The sequence below is a fragment of the Heterodontus francisci genome, chromosome 8 (genome assembly GCF_036365525.1).
Source record: "Heterodontus francisci isolate sHetFra1 chromosome 8, sHetFra1.hap1, whole genome shotgun sequence".
In the NCBI taxonomy this organism is placed as follows: Eukaryota; Metazoa; Chordata; class Chondrichthyes; order Heterodontiformes; family Heterodontidae; genus Heterodontus; species Heterodontus francisci.
The window spans coordinates 27,980,003-28,006,802 of NC_090378.1; the positions used below are offsets into that span (position 1 = coordinate 27,980,003).

The window sequence follows — 26,800 nt, forward strand, 5'->3', positions numbered from 1 at the left end:
TCATTGTTGGGATTGAGGAGCGCCAGACATGTGATTGACCGGCAGCTCTTGGAGGGACTAACTGCCTCAGGAGGGCAGAATTCCCAACCGAGGCCAATTAAGGGCGTGGGCCACATAAATTACAGTGTGGCTTCCAGGCCAGCAGAGGCGGGCTCACCTCCAATCTTTTGGCTGTGGGTGGGCCCACCGTCGCAAGGTAAAACTCTGGCTAGAGGGTGGACTGGTTGCCTAGGCCCCATAGGAGGAACTTGGCCCCCACCCACGGGTACACTGCTGCAAAACATGTTGCTTGCTACAAACAGCTCAACCATTGAGACTGCATCCCCAGTGCTGTGAATCCCCGACCCTGATTTTTTTATTATTACAAGGTCACTCCAGACTGCCTTTAGAGGCACCATTAACATTAATCAATATCTGCATCAAGCTAGTGTGAGACTCACAGTTTGCTAGTGAAAGCTAGCTCATCACCTTCTCCATGCTCAGTGCCTGTAGGATCGGGCACTGTAATTTTGAATAGCAGGTTCCCTTCCCTTTCTCTTTCAACAGAGACACACTATAGCTTTGTGACTGTGGGTCATGTATCAATCCTTTGGTGCAACTTGAGTCCAAGGCCAGAATTTTACAGACCCCCCAACGGGCAGGCTGGTGGCGGTGGCGAGGGGGGCTAAAAAATTGAGTGGGAGGCGGGGCTGACTGTTCCCGACACCTTCCCGCCTCCACTGCAATTTTACCCCTGGCAGCAGCGAGAAACAGCCCACCCGCCCCAGGTCAATCAAAGGCCTTAAGTGGACAATTAACTGCCACTTAAGAGCCTCTTCCCACCGCCGCTGGTATCTTACCCGCGGCAGGTGGGCGGCAAACGCCCCAAGAAAACTGCCTGGTAAAATCAGGCAGCCTTCTTGCGGGCTGGGGGTGGCCCTCCTGATAGGGCACACTCTGCCCTACAGAGAGCCTGCCCCCGAAGACCCAACCACCCCCAACGCACATCACTCCACCACTTCCCCCCACCCCCCCCCAACTGTCCCCCCTTGCCTTGCCAGGGCCTGGTTGATTGTTCCCGGAGAGGCCCTAAAAACGTACCTCCTTTCCCAGGCTGTTCTTCCTCTTGCTACTGAAGCTGGGTGCAGTCCCAGCAGTGGCCACCACTCCCTGTGGCATTGCTGGGACTAAGAGCTGCCAGCCCACTGACTGGCCGTCAGCTCCATTAGGCGGGACTTCCTGCCTCAAGGAGGTGGAAGTCCTGCCAAAGAGCATTTAAGGGCCTGAGGAGCAAAAAATCCCGGCCTGGCTCTCCAGGCCCGGTGGAGGCTGGCTCACCACCGACTTTTCGGCCGATGGGCGGGGCCTCCCGCCCAATGTTAAATTCCAGCCCAAACACTTCTTTGTTAAAAAAATAAAGAAGCCACCATGTCTTTTTAATGTCCCCATTCCTTCATCTAATTTTCCAGTATTACATGTGTAGGCAATTGCATTGTTAGCATAATCCTTACAGTAGATTGAAGTCAGTCAAGCTTTGTAATTGCTTACATTTTGTCTTATATCTGAGCATGCTGTACCACACACCAGTTTTCCTTTATCCAGCAGCCAATTTCCACTCGCTCCAGGCAGAATCCCCAGGAGAGCTCACTAAAAATAATAAATGCTGAGGCAAGAAAAATTAGCTGGTGTCAGAGTGCATCTTTCTTCATGGGTGAAATTCCACCAGGTCAAAGCTGCACCCAACTTTTGCTAACGCAGAAAGGCTAGGCTGATATTAATTTGAAACATATTAAAAGTGATTAAATCTGTATTCGCAGGAAGTGAATTAATGATACCTTCCTCCACCTCTTCCGATACTTTCTAAAATATTTCACAGTACTCTCAGGTTACATTATAAACCAACTCACATTTTAAGAGTGCTGGTTCATGACTAGGTTAGCGATGAAGAGCGCAGTGTTCTGCTCAGCAGGTTGTAATCTTCTTGCAGTCTGTACTGTCCAAAAAGCTGACCACTATAACATTTTCAAATGAGTTGAAAGAAATGCAGGGGATGGTCACTGTGAAATGAAACCACATACCGTCCAGGGTCATAAGACAACCTTCCAAGGGTGTTCTTCCCCAAGGAACTGGCTGACAGATACTGACATTACTCCTCAGACCTTGGTTTCACCTATTCATTGCTTCACTTCATTTACTATATATACGCACACACTACAATAAATATTAGACAGGATTCACTTCATTATTAACTTCTATCTTCAGTATGCTACATCTGATTAGAAAAACCCTGATACAGAAGCAGGAAGAAACTGTAACATAAGTAGACTACAGCAGTCTGAATCTTTTTTAAATCATTAGAAAAAGTCAAATTTTACAGATCTTTTTCAAAAATTCAATCCGTCTTCATATCAAAAATTGTATTCAGCATTTTCGTAAATTCCTTTAAATAAGACTAAAGCTTAAAAGGTAATTTATCATGCGTGACTAAAGCACTGCCAGAACTACTGCTTATAGAGGTGTGTACATTATGTATATATCAGGTTACAATACTTATATAAATGGAATCTCAAAATATCTCAAGTGCTTCACAAAATGAATCACTTTTATGCAGGGACTTGTTGCATTGGAAATACGGCAGGTATTCTCCATCAGTAACATGCAGAAATAATAGTAGGGGACTTCAATTACCCTAATATAGAGTGGAAAGAAAAACAAAACAAGAAAAGGGCAAGAATTCCTAGAAGATGTACAGGAGAACTTGCTTAATTATTATGCTTCTACCCAACAAGGAAGGGAGCAGTGCTGGATTTAGTTCTAGGAAATGAATTAGAGCAAGTAGAGATGTGTTCCATTGAGAGAACATTTGGGTAATAGTGATCATAATAAAATTAGGTTTAAAGTAGTTATAGAAATGAACAAAGAAAATATCAACGGTGAAAATACCCAACTGGAAGAGAGCTAATTTCAGTGAACTGGAAAAAAGATTGGGCAGGAAAACTGAATTAGAAATGGCAGGCTGAAAAGACAGAGATACTTAGGGTACAAACCAAGCATATTCCCGTAAGGAGGAAAGATAGAACATCCAAAGATAGAGCTCCCTGGATGATGAAGGCTATCAAACTTAAAATGAGACAGATTAAAGGTTTATGACAAATATCAGATAAAGAATACAATCGAAAACCAACCAAAATAGAGAGTGCAGGGAGAAACTGTAAACAATACAAGGGCAAAGACTGAGTATGAGAAAAGATTAGTGAGTAATATAAAACAATCTTTTATAAAAAATCACATAAAAAGTAAACGGACAAAAAAGGAAATCCTCTTGTGGTGGCAGAGGCCATGATTGAGGTACTGGATGAGTGTTTTGCATCTGTCTTCACAAAAGGAGGATGAAGTTAATGTTGCAATGGAGGTTGGGGGGTGGGGGTGGAAGCAGTAGAGATATTGAATCGGATAAAAGTAGATAGTAAGGAGATACTGAGTAGGTTGGTACCACTCAAAGGTAACAAGTCCCCCGGGACAGAAGGGATACATTCGGGGTTGCTGAGGGAAACTAGGGTGGAGATACCACAATCTTTCAATCCTCTTTGAATATGGGAGCGGTGCGAGGGGACTTGAGCATTGCAAATTCTATGCCCCTATTCAAAAAAGGAAATAGGGATAAAGCTGTTAACTACAGGCCAAATCAGTCTAACATTAGTGATGGAAAAACTACTAGAGTCACTGTGAAAGACAAAAATCAATTTTCACTTGGAGAAGCATGGGTTAATAAGCGACAGCCAAGATGGATTTCTTAAAGGCAAATTGTGTCTAACAAGCCTGATTGAGTTCTTTGATGAAGGTATTTCAAAAAACATTTGATAAAGTACCACACAACTGACTTACTCAGAAAATAGAAGCACATGGTATTAAAAGGATGGTGGTAACTTGGGTGCATAATTGGCTAACATATAGGAAGCAGAAAGTAGTGGTGAACAGGTGCTTTTCTGACTGGAGAGACATATGCAGTGGGGTCCTCCTGGAGTCAATATTAGGACCATTGCTTTTCTTATTACATATAAATTACCTGGACTTGGGTATATGTAGTACAATTTCAAAGTCTGCTGATGATACAAAACTTGGTAATGTCGTAAAGAGTGAGTAAGATAGTAGCAGACTTTAAGAGGATGTTGACAGATTGCTGAAATGGATGGACACATTTAAGTTGCAATTCAATGTAGATAAATGTGAAATTATATACTTTGAAAGAATTAACATGGAGAGGCAATATAATCTAAGTGCTACTATTTTGAGGGGGTTCAAGAGCAAAAGGACCTAGGGTACAAATTCTTGAAAGGTGGCAGAGCAAGTTGATAAGGCAGTTAAAAAAGCATATGGAATACTTGGTTTCTAAAAAGGTGCACTGAATACAAAAACAAAGACGTCATGCTAAGCTTTTACAAATCACTGGTTAGGCCTCAACTGGATTAAGTACAATTCTGAGAATCACACATTTTAGGCCTTGGACAGAGTACAGAGAAGCTTTACCAGGAAAACACCAGGAATGAGAGACTTCAGTTATGAGGCTAGATTAGAGAAATTGGGATTGTTCTTCTTAGAGCAGAGAAGGCTAAGGGGGGACCTAATAGAGGTATTCAAAATTATGAGGGGTTTTGATGGAGTAAATAGGGAGAAACAGTTTCCACTGACAAGGAGGTTGGTAACTAGAGGCCATGGATTGAAAATAATTAGCAAAAGAACTAGAGGGGAAATGAGGAGATATTTAATAGAGTTTAGAATGCATTATCTGAAAAAAGATAGTGGAATCAGATTCCAAAAATATTTTCAAAAGGCAATGAGACATGTACTTGAAGAGAACTGATTTTCAGCGCTGTGTGGCAAAAATGGGGGAGTGGGGGGCCGAGTTTAATGCAGGTAGTGGTGGCAATTAGCTGCCTGGTGTCAAGAGTCTCATCCCTTAAAGGGCTAAGATCCCGCCTCCCAGAGCTGCCAGCCAATTGGAGGGCATTATTGTAGTTGCACAGCATTTGCATTCATATTTGAACTGAAATAAATTCATGCTCGCCATTATTCTTCCTTGGTGTTTTTGAGTGCCTAGTTATTTTTATTTTGTGTTCTTTTCCCCTCACTTGGATCAACTGTATGTACTGTCCTCAGGTTCAATTTTGGTGGGTATTCTTTGCATTAAAAGAATACTTTCACAGGCCAAATCAGCTGGATTTCAATTGTACTCTTTGTCTGATATTTGTCATAAAACTTATATCTGTCTCATTTTAACTTTGATATCCTTCGTCATCCAGGGAGCTCTAGCTTTGGATGCTCTATCATTTCTCTGTACGGGAATATGCTTGGTGGCCACTGCTGGGGCTACCTTCAGCCAGGAACAACATCATGGATGCTGCCATGGTACCCAGATGAGTGGGGTCGAGGTCGCCAGGCCCAGTCACCCAGGCCCCAGCGAGCGGTGGGTGTGATTGGTTGTTGGTGAGGGCATGGGGTGGTGTTTCAGCAGGGGCGGTCCTTGCTGCTGGGGGTGCCCTCTGTGGGCCACAGGGCGCCCAATTAGAATGGCCCCCTTACCCCCTCCGAGACTGCAGGGAGGCCACCAGCTTTTATTGGGTGGTGTCCCCACGCAGAGGAAGGCCCCCCATCGCTGGCATTCTGCTAGTGGCAGCAGGAAGAGGCACTTGAGTGGCCTTTAATTGGCCATTTAAGGGCCTCAATTGGCCTCTGGGTGGATAGGCCATTCTCGACCTTCCCCGCCGCTTTTAAAATTGCATGGCATCGGGAAGGCGACAGGCACTCGTCCCCTAACCTCGCATCCTGATTCTACAGGCCCCCCACACCTCACAACCCACACCCTTGGGGCACACGAAATTCCACCCAGGGTGTGGGACTAAATTGAACAGCTCTTTCAAAGAGCTAGCACAGGCATGATGGGCCAAGTGACCCCCTTCTGTGCTGTAAGATTCAATGGCTGAGATTTTAACCAAAGCAAGCAAGTCCCCCCACTGGGAGTGAAAGCAGATTGTGTGGCTGCGCAGATGGGGGCCTGACTTGCCATTGTGATATTCTCCAATTACAGCTGGAAGGCAGGAGAGCCAGCCCGTTAGGTGGCGCAGGTGGAGGGAAGTTCCAGATCCTGAAACGCTGGCGCCATGTTTAAAAGGCAGCCAGCAGCACATGATAATGCAACAGCCCCGGAGGAAGCAGTGAGGGAGTACTGGCAGCAGCACAAAGTGAAGACATGGCCAAAGGTAGATCAAGGGTCACTCCAAGATTGAACAATGTCCCCCTACAGGTGCTCCTCCAGGCTGTAAGGGCACAGACAGAAGTCCTGTTACATCGAGCTGGCAGGAGGAGATTGGCTCGCCAAACCAAGCAGGCCTGGATGGAGATAGCAGAGGAGGTCAGCAGTCGTTGTCCCCCATACCTAGCTGCAGTGCCGAAAAAGGGTCAATGACCTGATGCATTCTGGCAAGGAGAGTGCAGCGCATAATATTAAGCTTGCAGCCTTGCATGTGATTGAAGAAGAATATGAGATTGGAGAAGGGGTCGCCCATCCAGTTAGTAGAGATGCCCAGGCACCAGCATTGGATGAAGGATGCACATTAATCTCTCTCTGCAGGCTCCCGGTCAGGCAGAGGTGAATTCTGCATGGCCAGTACTGTTTGGCCACATGCAGAAGTAATGCCTGTGGCATCATGATGAACAGTTAGTTGCCACCAACATAGCAGTTGTGTGTCTCTTTGATGGGTGAGTAACAATGGGAATTTCTGTGCTTGCAGGCGAAGAGAGTTCATAGTACAAGGGAAGAGTTAAAAACCAGAGATGGCATGGCCTACGTGGCTATCCTCATGCTCATAAAGGAAGGGGCATTGGAGCTGGGAGACATGGAGGCAGGCCAGGCTATTGTGGATGGTGAGGCGGGTGTGGAGCCCCATGAGAGTGAGTGGCCTAATGGATGGGCACAGGAGACCCTCTAGCAATCACAAAGCATAGTGCTCATGTGTGCACCATTGCTCACAGAGCTCCAGATGATAAGCAGTCAGAAATAAGTATTGGAACACGCATTTCCCTCTCATCACTTGCAGCTCATGGACAAGAGTAGCCAGTTGCCGAACCTGAGCGATAGCCCTCCATCACTGAGGAGGAGGAGGAGACTTCATTCTCTCACACCCTCCACCAGTGCAGATACTCTCACTTCAACGGGAAGTCATAGAATTATAAAATTGTTACAGCACAGGAGGCGGCCATTTGGCCCATCATATCTGGGATGGCTCTTTGCGAGAACAACTCACCTCGTCTCAAACCCCTACTTTTTCCCCAAAGCCCTGCAAATTTTTTCTCTTCAGATGATTATTCAATTCTCTTTTGAAAGCCATGACTGAATCTGCCTCCACCACATTCTCAGGCAGCGCATTCCAAATCCTAAGCACTCACTGCGTAAAATAAATGTTTTTCATGGCACTGTTGCTTCTTTTGCCAAAAACCTTAAATTGGTACAGTCTGGTTCTTGATCCTTCCACCAAAAGGAACAGTTTCTCCCTGTCTACTCTGCCCAGACCCCTCATGAAATCAAATTTTATTTTCTCTTCTCCAAGGAGAACAGCCCAGCTTCTCCAATCTATTCACGTAACTGAAGTCCCTCATCCCTGGAACTATTTTCATGAATCTTTTCTGCACCCTCTCTAATGCCATCACATCTGTCCGAAAGTGTGGTGCCCAGAACTGACAACAGTTGAGGTCGAAACAGTGTTTTATACAGGTTTATCATAACTTCCTTGCTTTTGCACTCTATGCCCCTACTTATAAAGCCCAGGATCCCAAATGCTTTATTAACCACTTTCTCAACTTGCCTTGCTACTGTCAATGATTTGTGCACCTATAACCCCAGGTCCCTCTGCTCCTGCACCCCTTTAGAATGTTACCCTTTAATTTTAGTTGTTTCTTCTCTTTGTTCCTACTAAAATGTATTACTTCACACTTCTCTGCATTAAATTTCATGTGTCATTTGTTCGCCCATTCCACCAACCTGTCTATGTCCTCTTGTAGCTTTCCACTATCCTCACAGTTCACAGTTCAATATGCCAGGGCCCTCAAGGCCTCAGGCTACCAGAGGACAACCGCGATGGTCATCGAGAGCCATGGATTAGAAAGGTCAGCAGCCAAACTCCTCCTCAGCTGACAGCGCAGGGGGCACACCACACAGGGGCACCTACAAGCACATGAAAACGACCACCTAGCTGCACTTGGGTTTCTGATTTATATTTTGATATTAGATGTCACCTTCAGTGAATTTTGAGATTGTACACCACTAGAAGAACCCTTTACGTTTTTAAACATGACTTGGCCATTAACAGGTCATTGGCTCCCACAAAGGGTGTGATGGGATGGACCACACTGGATGAGGTCAATGCATTTCCCATGTTGTTGCCTTATGTGATGATGGGTTCAGGGAAATGGTGAGACCATTACAGAAATGGCAACAAGTCTGCAAAATGTGAAGGATCTATTGGACTGACTGGGTGTGAAACGAACCTATATTAGTCAGTCGCGAGCCTTCCTTGCACCTATCTCATAGCACCTTGCCTGCTGTCCCTCGGGGTCTTCATTTTGGTGTGCTTGGTCACCATCTCCCTCCGTCACCTCATCCTCAGAGGAGACATCGCACTCCAGGATGTCCTCATTGTTCAAAGCTTCTGCACTCTGTAGCGCCAGGTTGTGCAAAGTGCAGCACACCACCACGATTCGCGAAATCCTTATTTTTTTTTGTTCATGGGGTGTGGCGTCACTGGCTAGGACAGCATTTATTGCCCATTCCTAATTGCCCTTGAGAAGGTGGTGGTAAGCCACCTTCTTGAACTGCTGCAGTCCATATCGGGTAGGTACACACACTGTGCTGTTAGGAAGAGAGTTCCAGGATTTTGACCCAGCAACAGTGAAGGAACGGTGATATAGTTCCAAGTCAGGATGGTGTGTGGCATGGAGGGGAAATTGCAGGTGCTGGTGTTCCTACATATCTGTTGCCCTTGTTCTTCTAGGTGGCAGAGATCGCAGGTTTGGAAGGTGCTGTCGAAGGAGCATTGGTACATTGCTGCCGTGCATATTATAGATGGTACACACTGCTGCCACTGTGCATTGGTGGTGGAGGGAGTGAATGTATGTGAATGGGGTGCCAATCAAGCAGGCTGCTCGGTCCTGGATGGTGTCGAGCTTCTTGAGTGTTGTTGGAGCTGCACCCATCCAGGCAAGTGGAGAGAATTCCAACACGCTCCTGACATGTGCCTTGTAGATGGTGGACAGGCTTTGGGGAGTCAGGAGGTGGTTTACTTGCCGCAGGATTCCCAGCCTCTGACCTGCTCTTGTAGCCACGGTATTTATATGGCTACTCCAGTTCAGTTTCTGGTCAATGGTAACCCCCAGGAAGTTGATAGTGGAGGGATTCAGTGATCATAGTGCCATTGAATGTCAAAGGGAGATGGTTAGATTCTCTCTTGTTTGAGATGGTCATTGCCTGGCACTTGTCTGGCGTGAATGTTACGTGCCACTGATCAGCCCAAGCCTAGATATTGTCCAGGTCTTGCTGCATTTCTACATGGGCTCCTTCAATATCCGAGGAGGTGCGAATGGTGTTGAGCATTGTGCAGTCATCATTGTACATCAGCAACAAATCTGCTTCTCATGTTCCTTTTGGTCTGTAACTTAAAATCTGATGATCTTATGTAGGTGTCGTGACAGCTTCCTGGAACCCTTGCACAGACCTGAAGGATCTGTTTGCAGTGCTTGCAGACCAATTGTACATTGAGCATACATTGTTCCTATTTATGAAACCTGCTGCCTGGCCTGTGGGAGCCTTGATGGCCACCTGCCTGCAGTCAATAACACCCTGTCCCTGGAGGAATCCAGTGATAGCCCTCTCAGCCTGACTGTCTGGATCAGTGTGAAAGCACATGTACTGGCTGACCCTTTTGAAGATGGCATTGGTAACCATCTTGATGCATTGATGAACCACAGACTGGGAGATCCCACAGATATCTCCTGAAGATCCCTGGAATGATCCTGAGGCATAGAAATTTAGCGCCATGCTGATTATCAACGCGACAGGCATTGGGTTCCCCATAGGGCTTAGCTCATCCTCCATCATGGCTCACAACTCGGTGACCACCTCCGTGGAGAGGCGCAGTGTTCAGCAACGATACTGCTCTGATGTTTGCAGGAAGTTTAGTCACCAACGGTGTGCAGGAGGCTGGCTGCGTGCTCCTCTGCGCCCTCCTCATCTGTGCCCCCTTCCAGCCTCCTGATCCTGTTCCCCCTCTGGGTGCTACTGCCCCACTCCCAATGGTTCCAGCTCTCTCCCTCTCTGATGCTCCTCCTCACTGGAGGTCTCAAAAGCCTGAGTGAATAAGGCCCATGGCAAATAGCTGCACTCAGTTTTCCTGGCCTCCCACCCCTTCAACTCTGTACATACAAGGGCCAAATCACAGAGGACACTCAAGCAGAATGCTTCTGCTGCGTTAGCCAGAGGTTTGTCTGTGCTCCCTATTGCTACCACCTCTGTCTACTCAGTTTCACACACCCTATGAAGCTATGCACCTCTCACAATAGCTGCCAACCGCAGCTGGACTTGACCCTCCAAAGAGCTTCCACTTTGTTATCGCTGGCGAAGCTCTGAAGCTCCTTGACCCCGTGCGCCCGTCATAAATTTTTTTAAATCCTGGCAAAAATCGCTGTTTAACAGGCTTAATTACCTTCCCGGCGTGTTCCGGCGTGACCTCCTTCCGCCACCCCAGCTGCTTTTGGTAATATCCACTCGCGACATAAAAACTCCGGGCTTCCCTCCCAACACCTTTTCGTCGTCTTTTTACCACCCTTCCCGCTGGTAAAATTCCTGCCTATGATTCTGAATAAGCAATACATTTCTTTTTATGTTATGATATTCATTGACATAATATTGACCAGAAGACCGGGGAAGTTTCTTGCTCTTCAATGCCACAGAGTCTTGAACATCGGAAGTGTGCAAGCAGATGAGAGGCTTAACATCTCCTCCATCATAGGACAGGATTCTCAGCAAGTATTGTATAATCAACTGGCAAACAGAAATAGTAATCAAACTGATTTTTCTGAGCTGATTATTGCCACTCGACAATGACAGGCTTAGATATGTTTTGTAATGTAGTAAGAATTGTAATGGTTTGGGAATGAATTGCAGTACCAAGGTCTCCACTAGTTTGTCAAACGACAAATCCTACCTAAGTCCGTCTTATTTATTGATGAATACTTGGGCATTTCGTTATAGGAAAAATCAAACACTTAAATTTTGTAAAATGCTTATGGTTTTTTCTTCACGCATTTGCATATGTGGTTTTCAATTACTCTTCTATAAAATTGTGAAGTAATCATGTCTGATGAACAGAAACACCTCATCAAGTTTAGTTAAGATCCAATTAAACATTTTTTTAAAAAGTGATTGAGTTAACAAATTAGTAATCATGGAAAGACATACAGATGGTACCCAGCATGCCATTTTGTAGGAAGAATATGATTAAAAGAAGTCCCTTATCAATGTTGGAGTAAAGCACTGAGGCTAGAAATTTGTCACTGGGACAATGAAGATTTCTTTTAACCTACACTAATGACTCTGATGTTGCCCCAAGTAACCCATTTATCAAAAAATATGGAATTCATTTCTTAAAAATGCTATCAAGTATGGCTTTAAGAAAATGGAAACTATTTTGAGGGCCAGGATCAGCTGGAGTATTGCATCAACTGTACCAATAGATAGATGTGGCTATACTACCGCTGCTAATGTACATGGATATTCAATCTCTTGGACCTCGGGCCAGATATACATGATTAAACAGAAACAAGTACACAAAAAGTGCAAGTTCTCCCTATACTCTCACTCAGCTCACTTGAAGCTTGAAATCTTCAGGTAATCCCAGACCTGAAGCACTGATAAAGGCATGTTCCAGACTACTGAACAAGTCAGTGCTCCCCGATTGGTTGATTTAGAGCTAAAAACAGCCTTCTTCTGTTCTGCAGGCCCAGAAAAAATCTTAAAAAGTCAAGGCTTCCAAATATGTTCTTCACACAAAATACCAGAGGCTTCAAAAGGAGCTCATGAACCCAAGTCTTGACCTCCTTTAAAATACAAAGCTGTTATAATAAGTGGGATGAGGGGGTCCTCTTCATCAGAGCTGAAAAAAACATACTGCTCAAGCAGAGTAGAAAGTTGTTAAGCTCTATCTTGTTATAGTATACTTAACCTGGTGTGCTTAATGCTGAGTATTTCAACTGTACTTACTCATGAAGACAGAAATCTTACAATAACTACAGTTTATTTTGTAATTGAATGCAGACATTTGTTAGTAAAAAATAAATGTCTCCATGAATACATTCTCTCAAACTGCATTTACTCTAATCCATTTATAGTGCTGTTAAAGCTATGGACAACTCAAAACTTTGACTCAGGAATAACAATTGACCAATTTTTTTCAGCCCCCATGATAGCTTCAGTTTATGTACTGAGGTATTTTGGAATTCATTAAACAACAAATGGAATGGATAAATTCATGGTTCAAAAGAAATTGCTTCAAATAATAAACGTTTTTTACACCATGCAGTACGTCAGTAACATGCATATTTAGTTCAAAGGACAGTAGAGTGGACAGTTATGATTTCACTGATTGGATAGTTTAATAAATAACACAGATGACTTATTCATGGTTAAAGCCTTGCCTGTTCAGATAATTTCTATGAATACTAGCTACAGTTTAATTTGAAAAATATTTAACTTTGGAACTGGAAAGAGCAAGAAAACCGAGGTCACAACCAGGAACCACGTTCTCCATAATGTTATCATTCCGTTCACAGTCAAAAATTAAACCAGTTTAAATAGACATTTCACAACAATCTGTTGGCATTTTAACATGCAAATCTCCACAGAGTGAGAGTGGTTCCAGAGTTTGACAGAATTGAGGTCCTGATTTTTGACTGGCTTGTGGAACGGGTGCTGACATTTTGCAGCCCTGGATCAGTTTTGGACTTTAGCAGTGGGTTGGGGGATTTGGCGCGGGGGGGGGGGGGCGGGGCGCGCATTGCCGACGCTTGTCAGTAATGAAATTTGGATCCTGGAGTTAATAGCACTGTGAAGAAAGTGCCTTTTGCAGCACGGAGATGTGAGACAGGGGTAAGGGTTGTGGGGTCACAGCATTGAGGGGCTTACCTCAAATATCCGGCAAAATCCCAGCCAATGGCTTTTGTCCTCCCAGTATTTAACCCAAGGAAATTGCAGCTCATCCAAAAGTGGATGTCAGACAAGCAGGCTGACAACACACAGGCAGGGAAGGGGGTCAAGAAGAGTGTCGGGGTTGGAGCTGGGCCTCGTCAATGTACATGCGGAACCCGACATTGTGTTTTAGGATGATGTCGCCAAGGGACAGCACGTACATGGGAAATAGGTGGGAGCCAGGGTGAGATCCTTGGGAGACTCCAGAGGTAAAAGTCAAAAATATAGTCAAATCCTACTCTTATCAACAGAACAAGACATTCAACACACAGGGAACTGAGTTGGGATATAAGAAGTCAACAGAACACATCGGATCTGATATTATTCTGTCCGATCAAAGCATTTGTTTGATCGTGCACCTAAACTTTCGGTAACAAAGTGGACACTTCACTATTGCAGGAACTCAAAACTTTGTACGCAAGACAAAAACAATTACGAGATCGAAGTGCAACTATTTATAAATCAGAGTAGTCATACCTCAATATCTGGCAAATCAATGCTCAGCATTCGGGACATTGTGATATTTAGGAAGCGAACCGGATCACGAGAAAAACACTTGTAAGGAAATAGTTTTCCTGATCTCAGTCGGCAGCGAACGACGTTGCAGTTGTGACTGAATCCGGAATGTCAGGGTCAGGCAGTTTATTGAAGGGAGGCAGTGTTGAACCGCAGTCCAAAGCACAAGAAACGCCTTATAGGCGTTTGCAAGGGGGGCGGGGGCGGGGGAGGGAAAGTCCTAATTTTTGTACTTCAAATTTAAAAAAAACAAATAACAGAAAAGATATCAAAACAAGAAACGCTGGAAATACTCAGCAGGTCTGGCAGCATCTGTGGAGAGAGAAGCAGAGTTAACGTTTCAGGTCAGTGACCCTTCTTCAGAACTGACAAACATAAGAAATGTAAAAGATTTTAAGCAAGTAAGGGGGGGGGGGGGGGGCAAGAGGTAACATAAGAGAAGGTGTTGCTAGGACAAGGTCACAGAGAATAACTGACCTGAAGGTCATGGAGCAAAAAACGACTTTTGGTAGACAATTTATCAAACACCAGGAGGGAAAGAGAAAGCAATGAAAGTGAACAGGTACAGGAAAGATACATAGTATATTGTGCATATTTGCATATTTTTTTTACCATAGTAAGGCCAGAGAGATCAAATATGAGCCAATTGAGCTGTTGGCACAAATAACTAAGCATAAAGCTTAACATATAAAGTAGCTATTTAATATGTTTATTTAGATTCATCTCATTTTGCTGTGTACATTAAAGATCCAATATTCGTGAGTGCTTCATCATTACACCCTATATATACAGATTCAGTCATGTGGCAGCTGCCAGAACAGTGCCAACCTATCTGGACATCTCGATGACTACTGCTGTGGTCATATCAACATTCATTGGCACGGTGCCTTTATTTGTTGTTAGCATTCTTTTGGTATGGTTCTTAATGAATACTTTGCGTCTGTCTTCACAAAAGAGAGGGATGATGCAGATATTGTAGTTAAGGAGGAAGAGTGTGAAGTATTGGATGTGATAAACATAGGGAGAGAGGAGGTATTAATGGGATTATAATGGCATCCTTGAAAGTTGATAAATCACCAGGGCCAGATGAAATATATCCTAGGCTGTTAAAAGAAGCAAGAGAGGAAATAGCAGAGGATCTGACCATCATTTTCCAGTCCTCACTGGTTACATGTCATGCTGGAATATTGGGAGAATTGCTAACGTTGTACCTCTGTTTAAAAAGGGAGTGAAGGATAGATCGAATAATTACAGACCAGTCAGTCTAACCTCAGTAGTGGGAAAATTATTGGAATCTATTCTGAGAGACAGGATTAACTGTCACTTAGAAAGGGACAGGTTAATCAAGGATAGTCAGCATGGATTTGTTAAGGGAAGATCTTGTTTGACCAACTTGATTGAATTTTTTGAAGAAGTAACAAGGAAGATAGATTAGGGTAGTGCAGTTGATGTGGTCTACATGGATTTTAGCAAGGCTTTTGACAAGGTCCCACATGACAGACTGATTAAAAAATAAAAGCCCATGGGATCCAGGGAAATGCAGCAAGGTGGATACAAAATTGGCTCAGTGGCAGGAAACAAAGGGTAATTGTTGATGGCTGTTTTTGCGACTGGAAGGGTGTTTCCAGTGGCATTCCGCAGGGCTCAGTACTGGGTCCCCTGCTTTTTGTGGTATATATTAATGATTCAGAAGTAAATGTAGGGGGCATGATCAAGAAGTTTGTGGATGACAGAAAGATTGGCCACATGGTAGATAATGAGGAGGATAGCTGTAGGCTGCAGGAAGATATTGATGGTCTGGTCAGATGGGCAGAAAAGTGGCAAATGGAATTCAACTTGGAGAAGTGTGAGGTGATGCATTTGGGGATGTCAAACAAGGCAAAGGAATACATGATTAATGGAAAAATACTGAGAGGTGTAGAGGAAGTGAATGTCCACAGATCCCTAAAGGTAGCAGGACAGGTCGATAAGATGGTTAAGAAGGCATATGGAATCCTTTCCTTTATTAGCCGAGGTATAGAATACAAGAGCAGGGAGGAATTGCTGGAACTGTATAACTCATTGAATAGGCCACAACTTGAGTACTGTGTGCAGTTCTGGTCACCTCATTACAGAAAGGATGTAATTGCACTAGAGAGGGTACAGAGGAGATTTATGAGTATGTTGCCAGGACTGGAAAAATGCATCTATGAGGCAAGATTGGATAGGCTGGAGTTGTTCTCCTTGGAACAGAGAGGGTTGAGGGGAGATCTGATTAAAATGTACAAAATTTTGAGGGGCCTGGATAGAATGGAGGTGAAGGGTCTGTTCACCTTCGCAGAGAGGTCAATGACGAGGGGGCATAGATTTAAAGTGATTGGAAGAAAAATTAGAGGGGAGATGAGGAAAAACTTTTTCACCCAGAGGGTGGTGATGGTCTGGAACTCACTGCCTGAAAGGGTAGCTGAGGCAGAAACCATCTACTCATTCAAAAGGAGTCTGGATGTGCACCTCAAATGCCGTAAGCTGCAGGGCTACAGACCAAATGCTGGAAGGTGGGATCGTTTTTTGGCCGGCACAGACACGATGGGCCGAGTGGCCCCTTTCTGTGCCTTAAACACTCTATTATGATTTCTATGATTCTTAAATTGGTCAATACAGAATTAATTGAATATATACTTGGATTTAATTAATCCTCTCCCTCTTCCCCTTTGCAGTTGTAAAAAGGAAAATAATTGCAAATGCTAGAGCTCAACAAATAGAAACACCAACTCAGTCAGTAGACTTTAAAGAGAAAAGACAACTTAATGTTTCAGGTGTGAACCCCTCTTAACTGTAAGTAAGCAAACCCTTTAATAGTGAAAATAAAGTCAAGAGAAGGAAATGAGCCACCAAAAAAGATTATCACTGAGAGGAAGACCTGAATAGAGAAGCAGGAGCCTAAAAGGTAATTTCACTGAGCTACTAAAAATATACTAGAATAATTTTTAAAAAGTGAAAAAGCTGAGAGAGGCTTGAGATTTGAAATGAAAGCAGAACATTCTGAAAACACAGAAGGAAAAAAGGCCACCATCCCAGTGCAGAAACCTACACTATGTCCTGATAAGGAGCCCACTTTTAGAGCATCCAACAAACCCAATCCACACCTCTAGAGCATAAATAGGGGCTGGCGGGCTGAAGTTACTGAAGTCAATGTTCAGACTGGGCGTGCAGATTTTCCAGCAGAAACATGAGCTACTGTTCCTGAAACTTGTGTGGAGCTTGGTTGGAGCTGCATAAAAGGGTGCCGCTCCTAGATCATTTCGAGAGCGTAGTGAAGACCAGCTTCCCCAATGTCAAGGGCACTATATGGGCCATTCTTCTGCAGATTTCAGGACATCCTGTTAGGAGGCCTAGCACCCAAAATATAAGAGAAGAATCCAAGGCAGTCTCCTCTCGAGCATTTAGCATAAGTTCCCATTCTAGCTAGGCCATTGAAAGGAGTGAAGAAATACCAAAACATAAACAGGAACTATCAACCACTGCAGCATAAGTCATGACCCATCACCCAACGGTTCAAATTTACAACTATCGCAACACAGTTGCAGCAATTAACAGAAAATTGCCACCATAGTTGCTCAAAACATTCATAGGTTGACAACTATGGCAAGCACTTCATGTCAAGTCACCACGAGGAAACATGGGCATAGAACTTGGAGAACTTAACACAATGTAAACACGACTAAATAAATAAAGGCATTTTATCTATTGTTTGTTGGGTAGAGTCATGATAAGGTTACCAGTTCTGATACAGGACATAAGGACCACACAGGGTGATGAGGAACAAAGCAAAAAGTAAAATAATATAGTTGCTTGAAATCAAAAATGAAAACAGAAAATGCTGGAAACTCTCAGCAGGTCAAGCAGCATCCGTGGAGAAAGAAGGAGTGGTTAATGTTTCATTTTGACAAAGGGTCATTACCTTGAAATATTAGTCCTAACTTCCCTTGCTGTCTGATCTGCTGAGTGTTTCCAGCACACTATTTGAGTGGAAGGAATACGTGTCAGGTTCTCAGCGACTACAGTGTGTTTTCTTTCATAGAACACTGGCTAGACACTGGCAGGAGATGTCAGTGACTAGCAATGATAGTCATCAATGCATTCTGTTGCACATTAACTCCTTCAATTTCAACCTCCTCCTGTTCCTGGGGGCTGCAGGTTTCTGATCTCCCTCAATCTGTCACATGCTCTTTTATTCAAGAAAGAGTTAGATATAGTTTTTAGGGCTAATGGGATTAAGGGATATGAGGAGAAAGCGGAAACAGGTTACTGAGTTTGGATGATCAGCTGTGATCATATTGAATGGCGGGGTAAGCTCGAAGGGCCTAATGGCCTACTCCTATTTTTTCTATGTTCCTATGCTCACTCTTCTTTTGCTTGCTAAATTGTGAACCATGCAACTTTCAATGATGATCTGTCTCACCCTTGCTGGACTCTACACCAGATAAGTATTGCTTCTGCATTCACCCATGAATGCTCAAAGAAATGGCAGTCTTGCTTAGCAAGCCCTTTTCTCAAATATTTAACAGCTTGCTATGGTTTGGGATTGTACCCATGGACTGGAAAGAAACCTCATGTTGTGTCAATATGCAAAAAGGGCAATAAATCAGAACCAGAAAATTACAGGCCTCTTCGTTTGACTTTTGTTATAGGCAAATTGCTAGAAGGGATCATTAGAGTTACTTTGCATGACAACCTGGACAGAGAAGTACGTGTTAGAACCCCTCAAATGGCTTCTGGAAAAGATGGCCATGTCTCACAAACCTGGTCGTATTTTTTGATGGAGTTACTGGGCTGGTGGATGTAGTAAGCCTGGTTGGTATTGTGTACCTGAATTTTCACAAATCTTTTGAAAAGGGACCACACAATAGGCTAGTTAACGAGATTGTGTCCATTGGAATTGCTAGCATTATTTTGGGTTGGATGAGGAATTGGATTGGTCCTATATGGAGAACTGTTACTGGTAGGATCCTGCAGTGATCAGTGTTAGGGCCGTTGATCTTCATTGACTTTAGCAACGATCTGTATAAAGGCATTACATACGAATAGGAGCAAAAGTAGGCCATTCGGCCCCTCTTGCCTGCTCCGCCATTCAATAAGATCATGCCTGAACTGTTTCTGACTCGAATTCCACACTCCCATCTACCCTCAATAACCTTTGATTCCCTTGCCTAACAAGAATCTATCTACCTCCGACTTAAAAATATTTAATGACCCCGCCTCCACCACCTTCTGAGGCAGAGAGTTCCAAAGTTGCACAACTCTGAGAGAAAAAAATTCCCCTCATCTCTGTCCTAAAAGGGTGACCTCTAATTTTAAAACAGTGCCCCCGAGTTCTGGACTCACCCATAGGAGGAAACATCCTTTCCACATCCACCTTGTCAAGACCGTTCAGGATCTTATAAACCTCAATCAAGTCTCCCCTCACTCTTCCAAACTCCAGCTGAAAACAAGCCCACTCTGTCCAATCTTTCCTCATAAGATAACCCGCTCATTCCAGGTATCAATCTAGCAAACCTCCTCTGAACCACCTCCAATGCATTTATATCCTTCCTCAAATAAGGAGACCAAAACTCCACACAGTATTCGAGTATAACTGAAGTATAATATTCTTACTTTTATTTTCAATTCCTCTCATAATAAAGGATAGCATTCCATTAGCCTTCTTTATTACTTGCTGTACCTGCATACTAATCTTTTGTGACTCATGCACTGGAATACCTAGATCCGTCTGCAACTTGGAATTCTGCAGTTGTTCTCCATTTAAGTAACACTCTGCTTTTTTATTCTTCCTGCCAAAATGAACAACTTCACATTTTCCCACATTATACTCCATCTGCCAAATTTTTGCCCACTCACTCAACCCATCTATATTGGTCTGCAACCTCCTTATGTCCTCTTCACAACATACTTTCCTACCTATCTTTGTGTCATCTGCAAATTTAGCTACCATGCCATCACTCCCCTCATCTAAGTCATTGATATAAATTGTAAAAAGTTGAGGCCCCAGCACAGACCCCTGTGGGACTCCATTCGTCTCATCCTGTCAATCAGAATAGGACCCATTTATGCATACTCTCTGTTTTCTGCCAACCAGCCAATTTTCTATCCATGCTAATATGTTACCCCCTACACCATGAGCTCCTTTGCGCAATAACCTTTTATGTGGCACCTTGTCAAATGCCTTCTGGAAATCCAAGTACAGTACATCAACGGGCTCCCCTTTATCCACAACGCATGTTACTCTTTCAAAGAAGTTCAATAAATTGGTTAAACATGATTTCCCTTTCAAAAAACCATGCTGACTATTCCCGATTACCTTGAGTTTTTTTAAGTGCCCAGCTATAGTCTCCTTAATGATTGATTCTAACACCTTCCCCAAGGCAAACGTCAAGCTAACTGACCAATAGTTACCAGTTTTTTGCCTCCCCCCCCCCCCCACTTCTTGAATAGAGGGGTTATATTTCCTACTTTCCAGTCTGATGGAACCTTTCCAGAATCTAGCAAATTTTGAAAAAATAACACCAATGCAACTACTACCTCATTAGCCACCTCTTATAAGACCCTAGGGTGAAGCCCTTCAGGACCCGGGGACTTGTCAGCCTGCAGCTCCATCAGTATACATTAGAGGAACTATCCTAAAGTTTGCAGATGAAGTAAAGAATTGTCCAGGTATTAGGACCTTAGATGATTGCAAGCATTGCAGTAAGGAACTCGCCTTGCATCCGAAAGATATCTTTCAACATAGATAAATATAGCGTTATGCACATGAGTAGGGCTAATGGTGAACATGTGTACACCATAGAGGATTCTGAATTTAAGGCTGTTGAGCTGGAGAAAGACCAGGATGTTATAATATAGTTCACAACCAGTACTAGTTGCAAAAGCAAAAGCAAATACAGTACTAGGATTTATTGCCAAGATGATCAAATACAAAAACAAAAAACACTAACTTTCCTTGAATAAGACCTTCTTTAGGGCTCATCTGAATGACTGTGATGGGTGAGATAGAGGTCCTGGAAAATTTCAGATTGATATCTTGTTTAAATGCTTTTATTTAGGAACTTTGTGGAGAATTGATTGTGTTCTTTAAAATAATGAAAGGATCAGATTTGATCCATGTGGTAGGGTATTTGGGTTAAATATGTGAGGGAAGACCAGAGATTTGAATTACATAGATATAGAACTATGTTAGATGTCAGGAAGCTTTCCCTTTCACAGAAGGTTGCCATCCTTTTACTACTGCATGGAATGAGTGTAGAATTGCTACAAGCATTCAAAAGGGAAATAGACAAGCTCTTAACTGTGCTAACATCACTTTAATTCTTTCAGTTCCACAAATAATTACATTTTTGCAGGTCGCTGTTAAATGATTTCTCTGAGGGAAATGAGTATTGACCTGCAGGATGGAGTTTATGTGGTGTCATGCAGGCCCCCACCTGCAAAGAATGAGGCACATTAATTTTGCCACATGAACATTGATTTTTTAAACAGTTACTGGAGTAACAAAAGAACTTGCTTAAAAAAAAACACCAGACCCTTGACTGGAAATACATTTGCATAATCACAGACAGTGCTTGGAAAAGACAAAGGGGCCACTCCCTGCTCCAATTTAATTCCACAATGGACTTTTGATTACCAGACATTGAAAGTGGAGAAGCCAGCATTCCAGGTTGACTGCTAAGATGCTCTCAATACACAGAAGAGACCTGGTCAAACCAGTCAGTCACATGACCAGCTGCTGGCCAACTAGAGGAGTTTTAAATTGGAGAAACAGTGTTTGAAGACAGAAAGCTGTTTGCTCCTGGAAAAGACCTCTCTCCTGTCTGCTCTCATCTTGTTCTCACCAGCTTCGGAATCCATTGAAGACATATGAGCCCCAAGTGAAAAAAGTCTCCTACAGTGAACAAGGTTTAAGAAGAATACTGGGTCCCAATGAAAAGCAAGATCTAACCACAAGCAAGGACTACAGCGAGCTTGAAGCACGGAAACAAAAAACCCTCTTCAAAGATTGCCTCAAACCTCTACATTATTTTTCTTCTGCTCTTTTCTGTCTCTATTTGCATGTGCATATCGCGTATGCATGCCAGCGTGGGCGCGGCGTGTATCAGTAGGCATTAACCGAATTAGAGTTTAAGTTTCAAAAAATTTCACTTTTCTTCTGTAAGCCTAAGAAAACTTGTTTGTGCTCATTTCTTTGGAAAGCAGTGAACAAGGATTCACCAAGGGGGAACTCAAAACACGGTGTGTTTAAAAATAAAATCCTGTTACAGTAAGACCAGGTGAAAGCTAAAAGGGACCCCTAGACACCTTTCTCACCTGGTCAGTAATTGCCTGCACATTTGAGGAGTGGATCACTTTTCTGTGCACATGGAGAGACCTGAAGTTCATATGGGTTCAATCAAAGATGCTCTTCAACTTTGGAAACTTGTCCTGTATCTTATACAATGCAGGTGACTTGAACCACATAGCTACCCTATATGGATTAGGATTTGTTCCATCTTTGTGATGAAGTGGATTATAATCCCAGCCCCTTTTTGGGACCATCCCTGATCAGACGTCCTCCCCAGATGATCACTCTCACTTAAGGTTGAGAAAGACAGCTCTCACAGACACTTGAATGAGTCTGAAGACTGACCTAACTCTCCCAAGGAAAGGAACCAGCTGAGAATATTACCATCCTCCAGATAGCCTTTTTAACAAATTTAATAAGATTATAACAACCCAGATATTATAAGGGTCCTGACATCTCTCTTCAATAATGTACCTCCCCACTGAAGAGTGTACTGAAATGGGTTCTTGAGTTCGTAACACAGAAGGCTATATGAGACAATATTCTTTTTTTTCTTTTGGGCCTCCTTATCTCGAGAGACAATGGATACGCGCCTGGAGGTGGTCAGTGGTTTGTGAAGCAGCGCCTGGAGTGGCTATAAAGGCCAATTCTGGAGTGACAGGCTCTTCCACAGGTGCTGCAGAGAAATTTGTTTGTTGGGGCTGTTGCACAGTTGGCTCTCCCCTTGCGCCTCTGTCTTTTTTCCTGCCAACTACTAAGTCTCTTCGACTCGCCACAATTTAGCCCTGTCTTTATGGCTGCCCGCCAGCTCTGGCGAATGCTGGCAACTGACTCCCACGACTTGTGATCAATGTCACACGATTTCATGTCGCGTTTGCAGACGTCTTTATAACGGAGACATGGACGGCCGGTGGGTCTGATACCAGTGGCGAGCTCGCTGTACAATGTGTCTTTGGGGATCCTGCCATCTTCCATGCGGCTCACATGGCCAAGCCATCTCAAGCGCCGCTGACTCAGTAGTGTGTATAAGCTGGGGATGTTGGCCGCTTCAAGGACTTCTGTGTTGGAGATATAGTCCTGCCACCTGATGCCAAGTATTCTCCGAAGGCAGCGAAGATGGAATGAATTGAGACGTCGCTCTTGGCTGGCATACGTTGTCCAGGCCTCGCTGCCGTAGAGCAAGGTACTGAGGACAATATATATTTTCTAAATTACATGAAGTTTATTAAAAAAACCAAACACGCAATTCACATTTGATGAGAAGTCAATTGCAATGTTAATAGTTCTAGGAAGAGAAAGACAGTATAATCTTATTTCTAGGAGAAAATCCAAGTTTAAGTCTAATTATTGTTACAGTAAAATATTTAAGATAGCCATCAATACTTAAGGCAGCATTTACTTTAAATCCCCGAGTAGAAAGCCACAAAGTTTGGCGAGATACCTCTATCCCAATTAAGGGGAGAACCATCGCTGCACCACAGTATCTGTACCTTTACCATGAGAAATGCTGGAGTGAATCCAACAAATCTAAAGATCTACTGTGTGGTTCCAATATTTATACTGTTTCTAAGCTGCATAACTAGTTTTTTTTTACGTATGAAGGTGTTACCTTTCTTGCAAGTAGGTTTGTCTCCTTCTATTTCCCAAATAAAGCTGTATAACTGTTAATTTCTAGTTAAGATCCACCTTCTTTGATTTCTAAGAAAGGCTAGGCCAGCAGCAAGCTGGGAACCTCTCAAGGTGGTCAATTTCCTTAGTCAACTAACTGTGTTAGAAAAACATAGAAACATAGAAAATTGGAGCAGGAGTAGGCCATTCGGCCCTTCGGGCCTGCTCCACCATTCAAAAAAGATCATGGCTGATTGTCTAATTCAGTACCCTGTTCCCGCTTTCTTCCCATATCCCTTGATCCCTTTGGCATTAAGAAAGATATCTGTCTCTTTCTTGAATATATTTAATGACTTGGCCTCCACTGCCTTCTGTGGTAGAGAATTCCACAGGTTCACCACCCTCTGAGTGAAGACATTTCTCCTCATCTCGGTTCTAAATAGCATACCCCATATCCTGAGACTGTGACTCCTGGTTCTGGACTCCCCAGTGTTTCAAGTTTATAATCAGTTTATTGGGTTTGATCAGTTTTGTCAAAATTTCAGTTGACTGCGGTTTAGGGCTATCTGTATAAGATCATCTGATCAACTATTACACTGTGGTAGCTTACGTGATCATTTGCAAACTGTGTTTGCAATGTTTTACCGTGTGATGAGGTTTGTGACTTTTAGGAGTGAATCCCTCTTATTAAAGCTGCCTCCATGCTCTAAGATGAGGCAAACCCTTCATCATAGTGGCATGTCAGAGGTATGACTATGAACTTCTTTTAACCTTTAACGTAGATGAACCCTGCTTTTAATTTTTTAATTCCTAATTCATATGAAAATAACTCTTTGAACCTTACAACCCTTTATTATGGCCAGATTCCTTCACAGTGATGCAAGGCCATTTGAACTACATCCCCTTCAGTTGACTTTTGTGGATCTCCCACCTCTCCATAGCAATAGTTTCAGTCATACCCAATTTTAAAAATGGTTGACATCACATTCTTTTTGAATAATGGAATTACATGTGAGGACTGTGCCACCTGTGAATTCCCCAGGGGCAACAGCATAACATTTTGGCCAGTATATATACAAAGAATACTGTATAAAACAACAACAGCAGCTACAAATTGTACTTATATAGTGTCTTTAACATAGTAAAACATTCCAAGCTACTTCTCAGAAGCGTTATCAAACAAAATTTGACAACGACCCACATAGGATACATTGGGGCAGATGAAAGAGGTAGGTTTTAAGGAGCATCTTAAAGGAGGATAGAAAGGCAGAGTGGTTTAGGGAGGGAATTGCAGAGCTTAGGGCATTTCAGCTGAAGGCACGGTCACCATGGTGGACTGATTAAAATCAGGGATGCTGAAGAGGCCAGAATTGGAGGAGCACAAATATCTTGGAAGTTGTAGGGCTGGAGGAGATTAGAGAGGTAGGGAGGGATTTGAAAGCAATTTTAAAATCAAGGCATTGCTTAATTGGGAACTAATATAGGTCACTGAACACAGGGGTGATGGGTGAAAGGGGCGTGGTGCGAGTTAAGACACAGGCAGCAGAACTTTGGATGATTTCAAGATTACAAATGGTAGAACGTGGGAGGTCGACCAGGAGCACATTGGAATAGTCAGGTCTGGAGGTAACAAAGGCTTGGATGAGGGTTTCAGCAACAGATGAGCTGAGCAAGGGCAGAGTTGGGTGATGTTACAAAATGGGTGGTCTTAGTGACAGCACAGATATGTGGTTGGAAGTTCAACTCGGGATCAGATATGATACCAAACTGGCAAACAGTCTGGTTCAGCCTCAGACAGCTGCCAGGGAGAGGGATGGATTCGGTGACAAGAGAATGCAATTTCCGATGGGTACTGAAGACAGTGCCTTCGGTCTACCTAATATTTAATTGAAGTAAATGTCTGCTTATCCAGTGCTGAATGTTGGACAAACTGCCTGACAAATTAGAGACAATGGAGGGGTCGAGAGAGGTGGTAGTGAAGGAGAGCTGGGTGTACTCAGCGTACATGTGGAAACTGATTGTTTCAGATGATGGGTTTGAAGAGCAGTTGAACAACCTTACACAATTCCACTTGAGAAGGATACCTGTACAACTCATTACCACTCGTGAGCTATCTTCTTCAGTCCTGCAATAAACATAGTATTCGACAACTGAATATGTATCATCTATATAAAAGATACCTTTGGTCATATTTTTATACGATTAGCTAGATACTTATCACTAACTTGTGCTAATGATAAGCACATTCTTAAACTTTTGACCATTCAGGGGTAGAAATGCACCCAAAATGTGCACAAAATTGAGCTGATTGGTTAGACCTCAAGTTTCCACCAGAAACTATTTATATAATCACAAGCGTAACATTTTCCATGAACCAGCACAAACAGGCAGCGCAATAGAATGCAATTATTTCTTGTCTTTTCCTTCCATTAAAATGTATTCTGTGATGTATTTAAGTTACTGTTATTAATACAATTGAAAATAGGTTTGTCACCAAAAATTATCATCCTTAATAAGGGTAAGTAACCTCATGTAAAGTGACTTTAAAAATGATACTGAGCCATTTAATAGTTTTATTGGTATAAATTAGTCATTTTCTTAGTAAATTAGACACCAAAAAAGCCTTTAAAATGTGCCTACTAGTGCATGTGCACCTAAGAAAATTAATCCAATTTAAATAGCCTTCCTAACCAGTACAATGGGCAGAAGTTCACAATTTCAGCCTGGGGACGCAACCAGTTTTATGGCCAGGGCCTGATTCAAGAAAATTGAATTTTGAACCAGCATAAAAGATCGTCGGCTGGATTTTCTCAGGAGGCCAGCAGTCCATCTGTTAGGACCAAGAGTGGGAGCTGATCCCATGCGGGCTGGTGGCGGGAATCTGGGCGGCAATCAGTGGGCTGGCAGCCTTGGCAGTGTCACCCATAATGGTGGCCATTGCTGAGGTTTCAGGAGGAAAGAGAGGGTGCCTCCATGCTGAAGCACCCTCGAAGACAAGGTAAGTTTGTTCATGTATGTTGCAGGGGCCAGGCAGGTCCTGGTGATCGAGGTGGGGGCACTGTCCAGCAATGGCAATGTAGCCATGGGGGAGGCCA

At 43.3% G+C, this 26,800-nt stretch overlaps 1 protein-coding gene across 4 annotated transcripts in view; it reads right to left on the reverse strand.

Moving 5' to 3' along the window:
- The window catches only part of LOC137372719 (dihydropyrimidine dehydrogenase [NADP(+)]-like), an 823,566-nt gene extending 809,640 nt beyond the window's left edge, over positions 1–13,926 (reverse strand). For 3 of the 4 annotated variants that reach the window (XM_068036861.1, XM_068036862.1, XM_068036863.1), the window contains exon 1: positions 13,748–13,926. In XM_068036861.1, the coding sequence (XP_067892962.1) occupies positions 13,748–13,786 (39 nt within the window). In that variant the 5' untranslated portion in view covers positions 13,787–13,926. The remainder of the gene's footprint in view (positions 1–13,747) is intronic. The other variant, XM_068036859.1, reaches the window with a different exon arrangement.
- Positions 13,927–26,800: the final 12,874 nt, after the last annotated feature.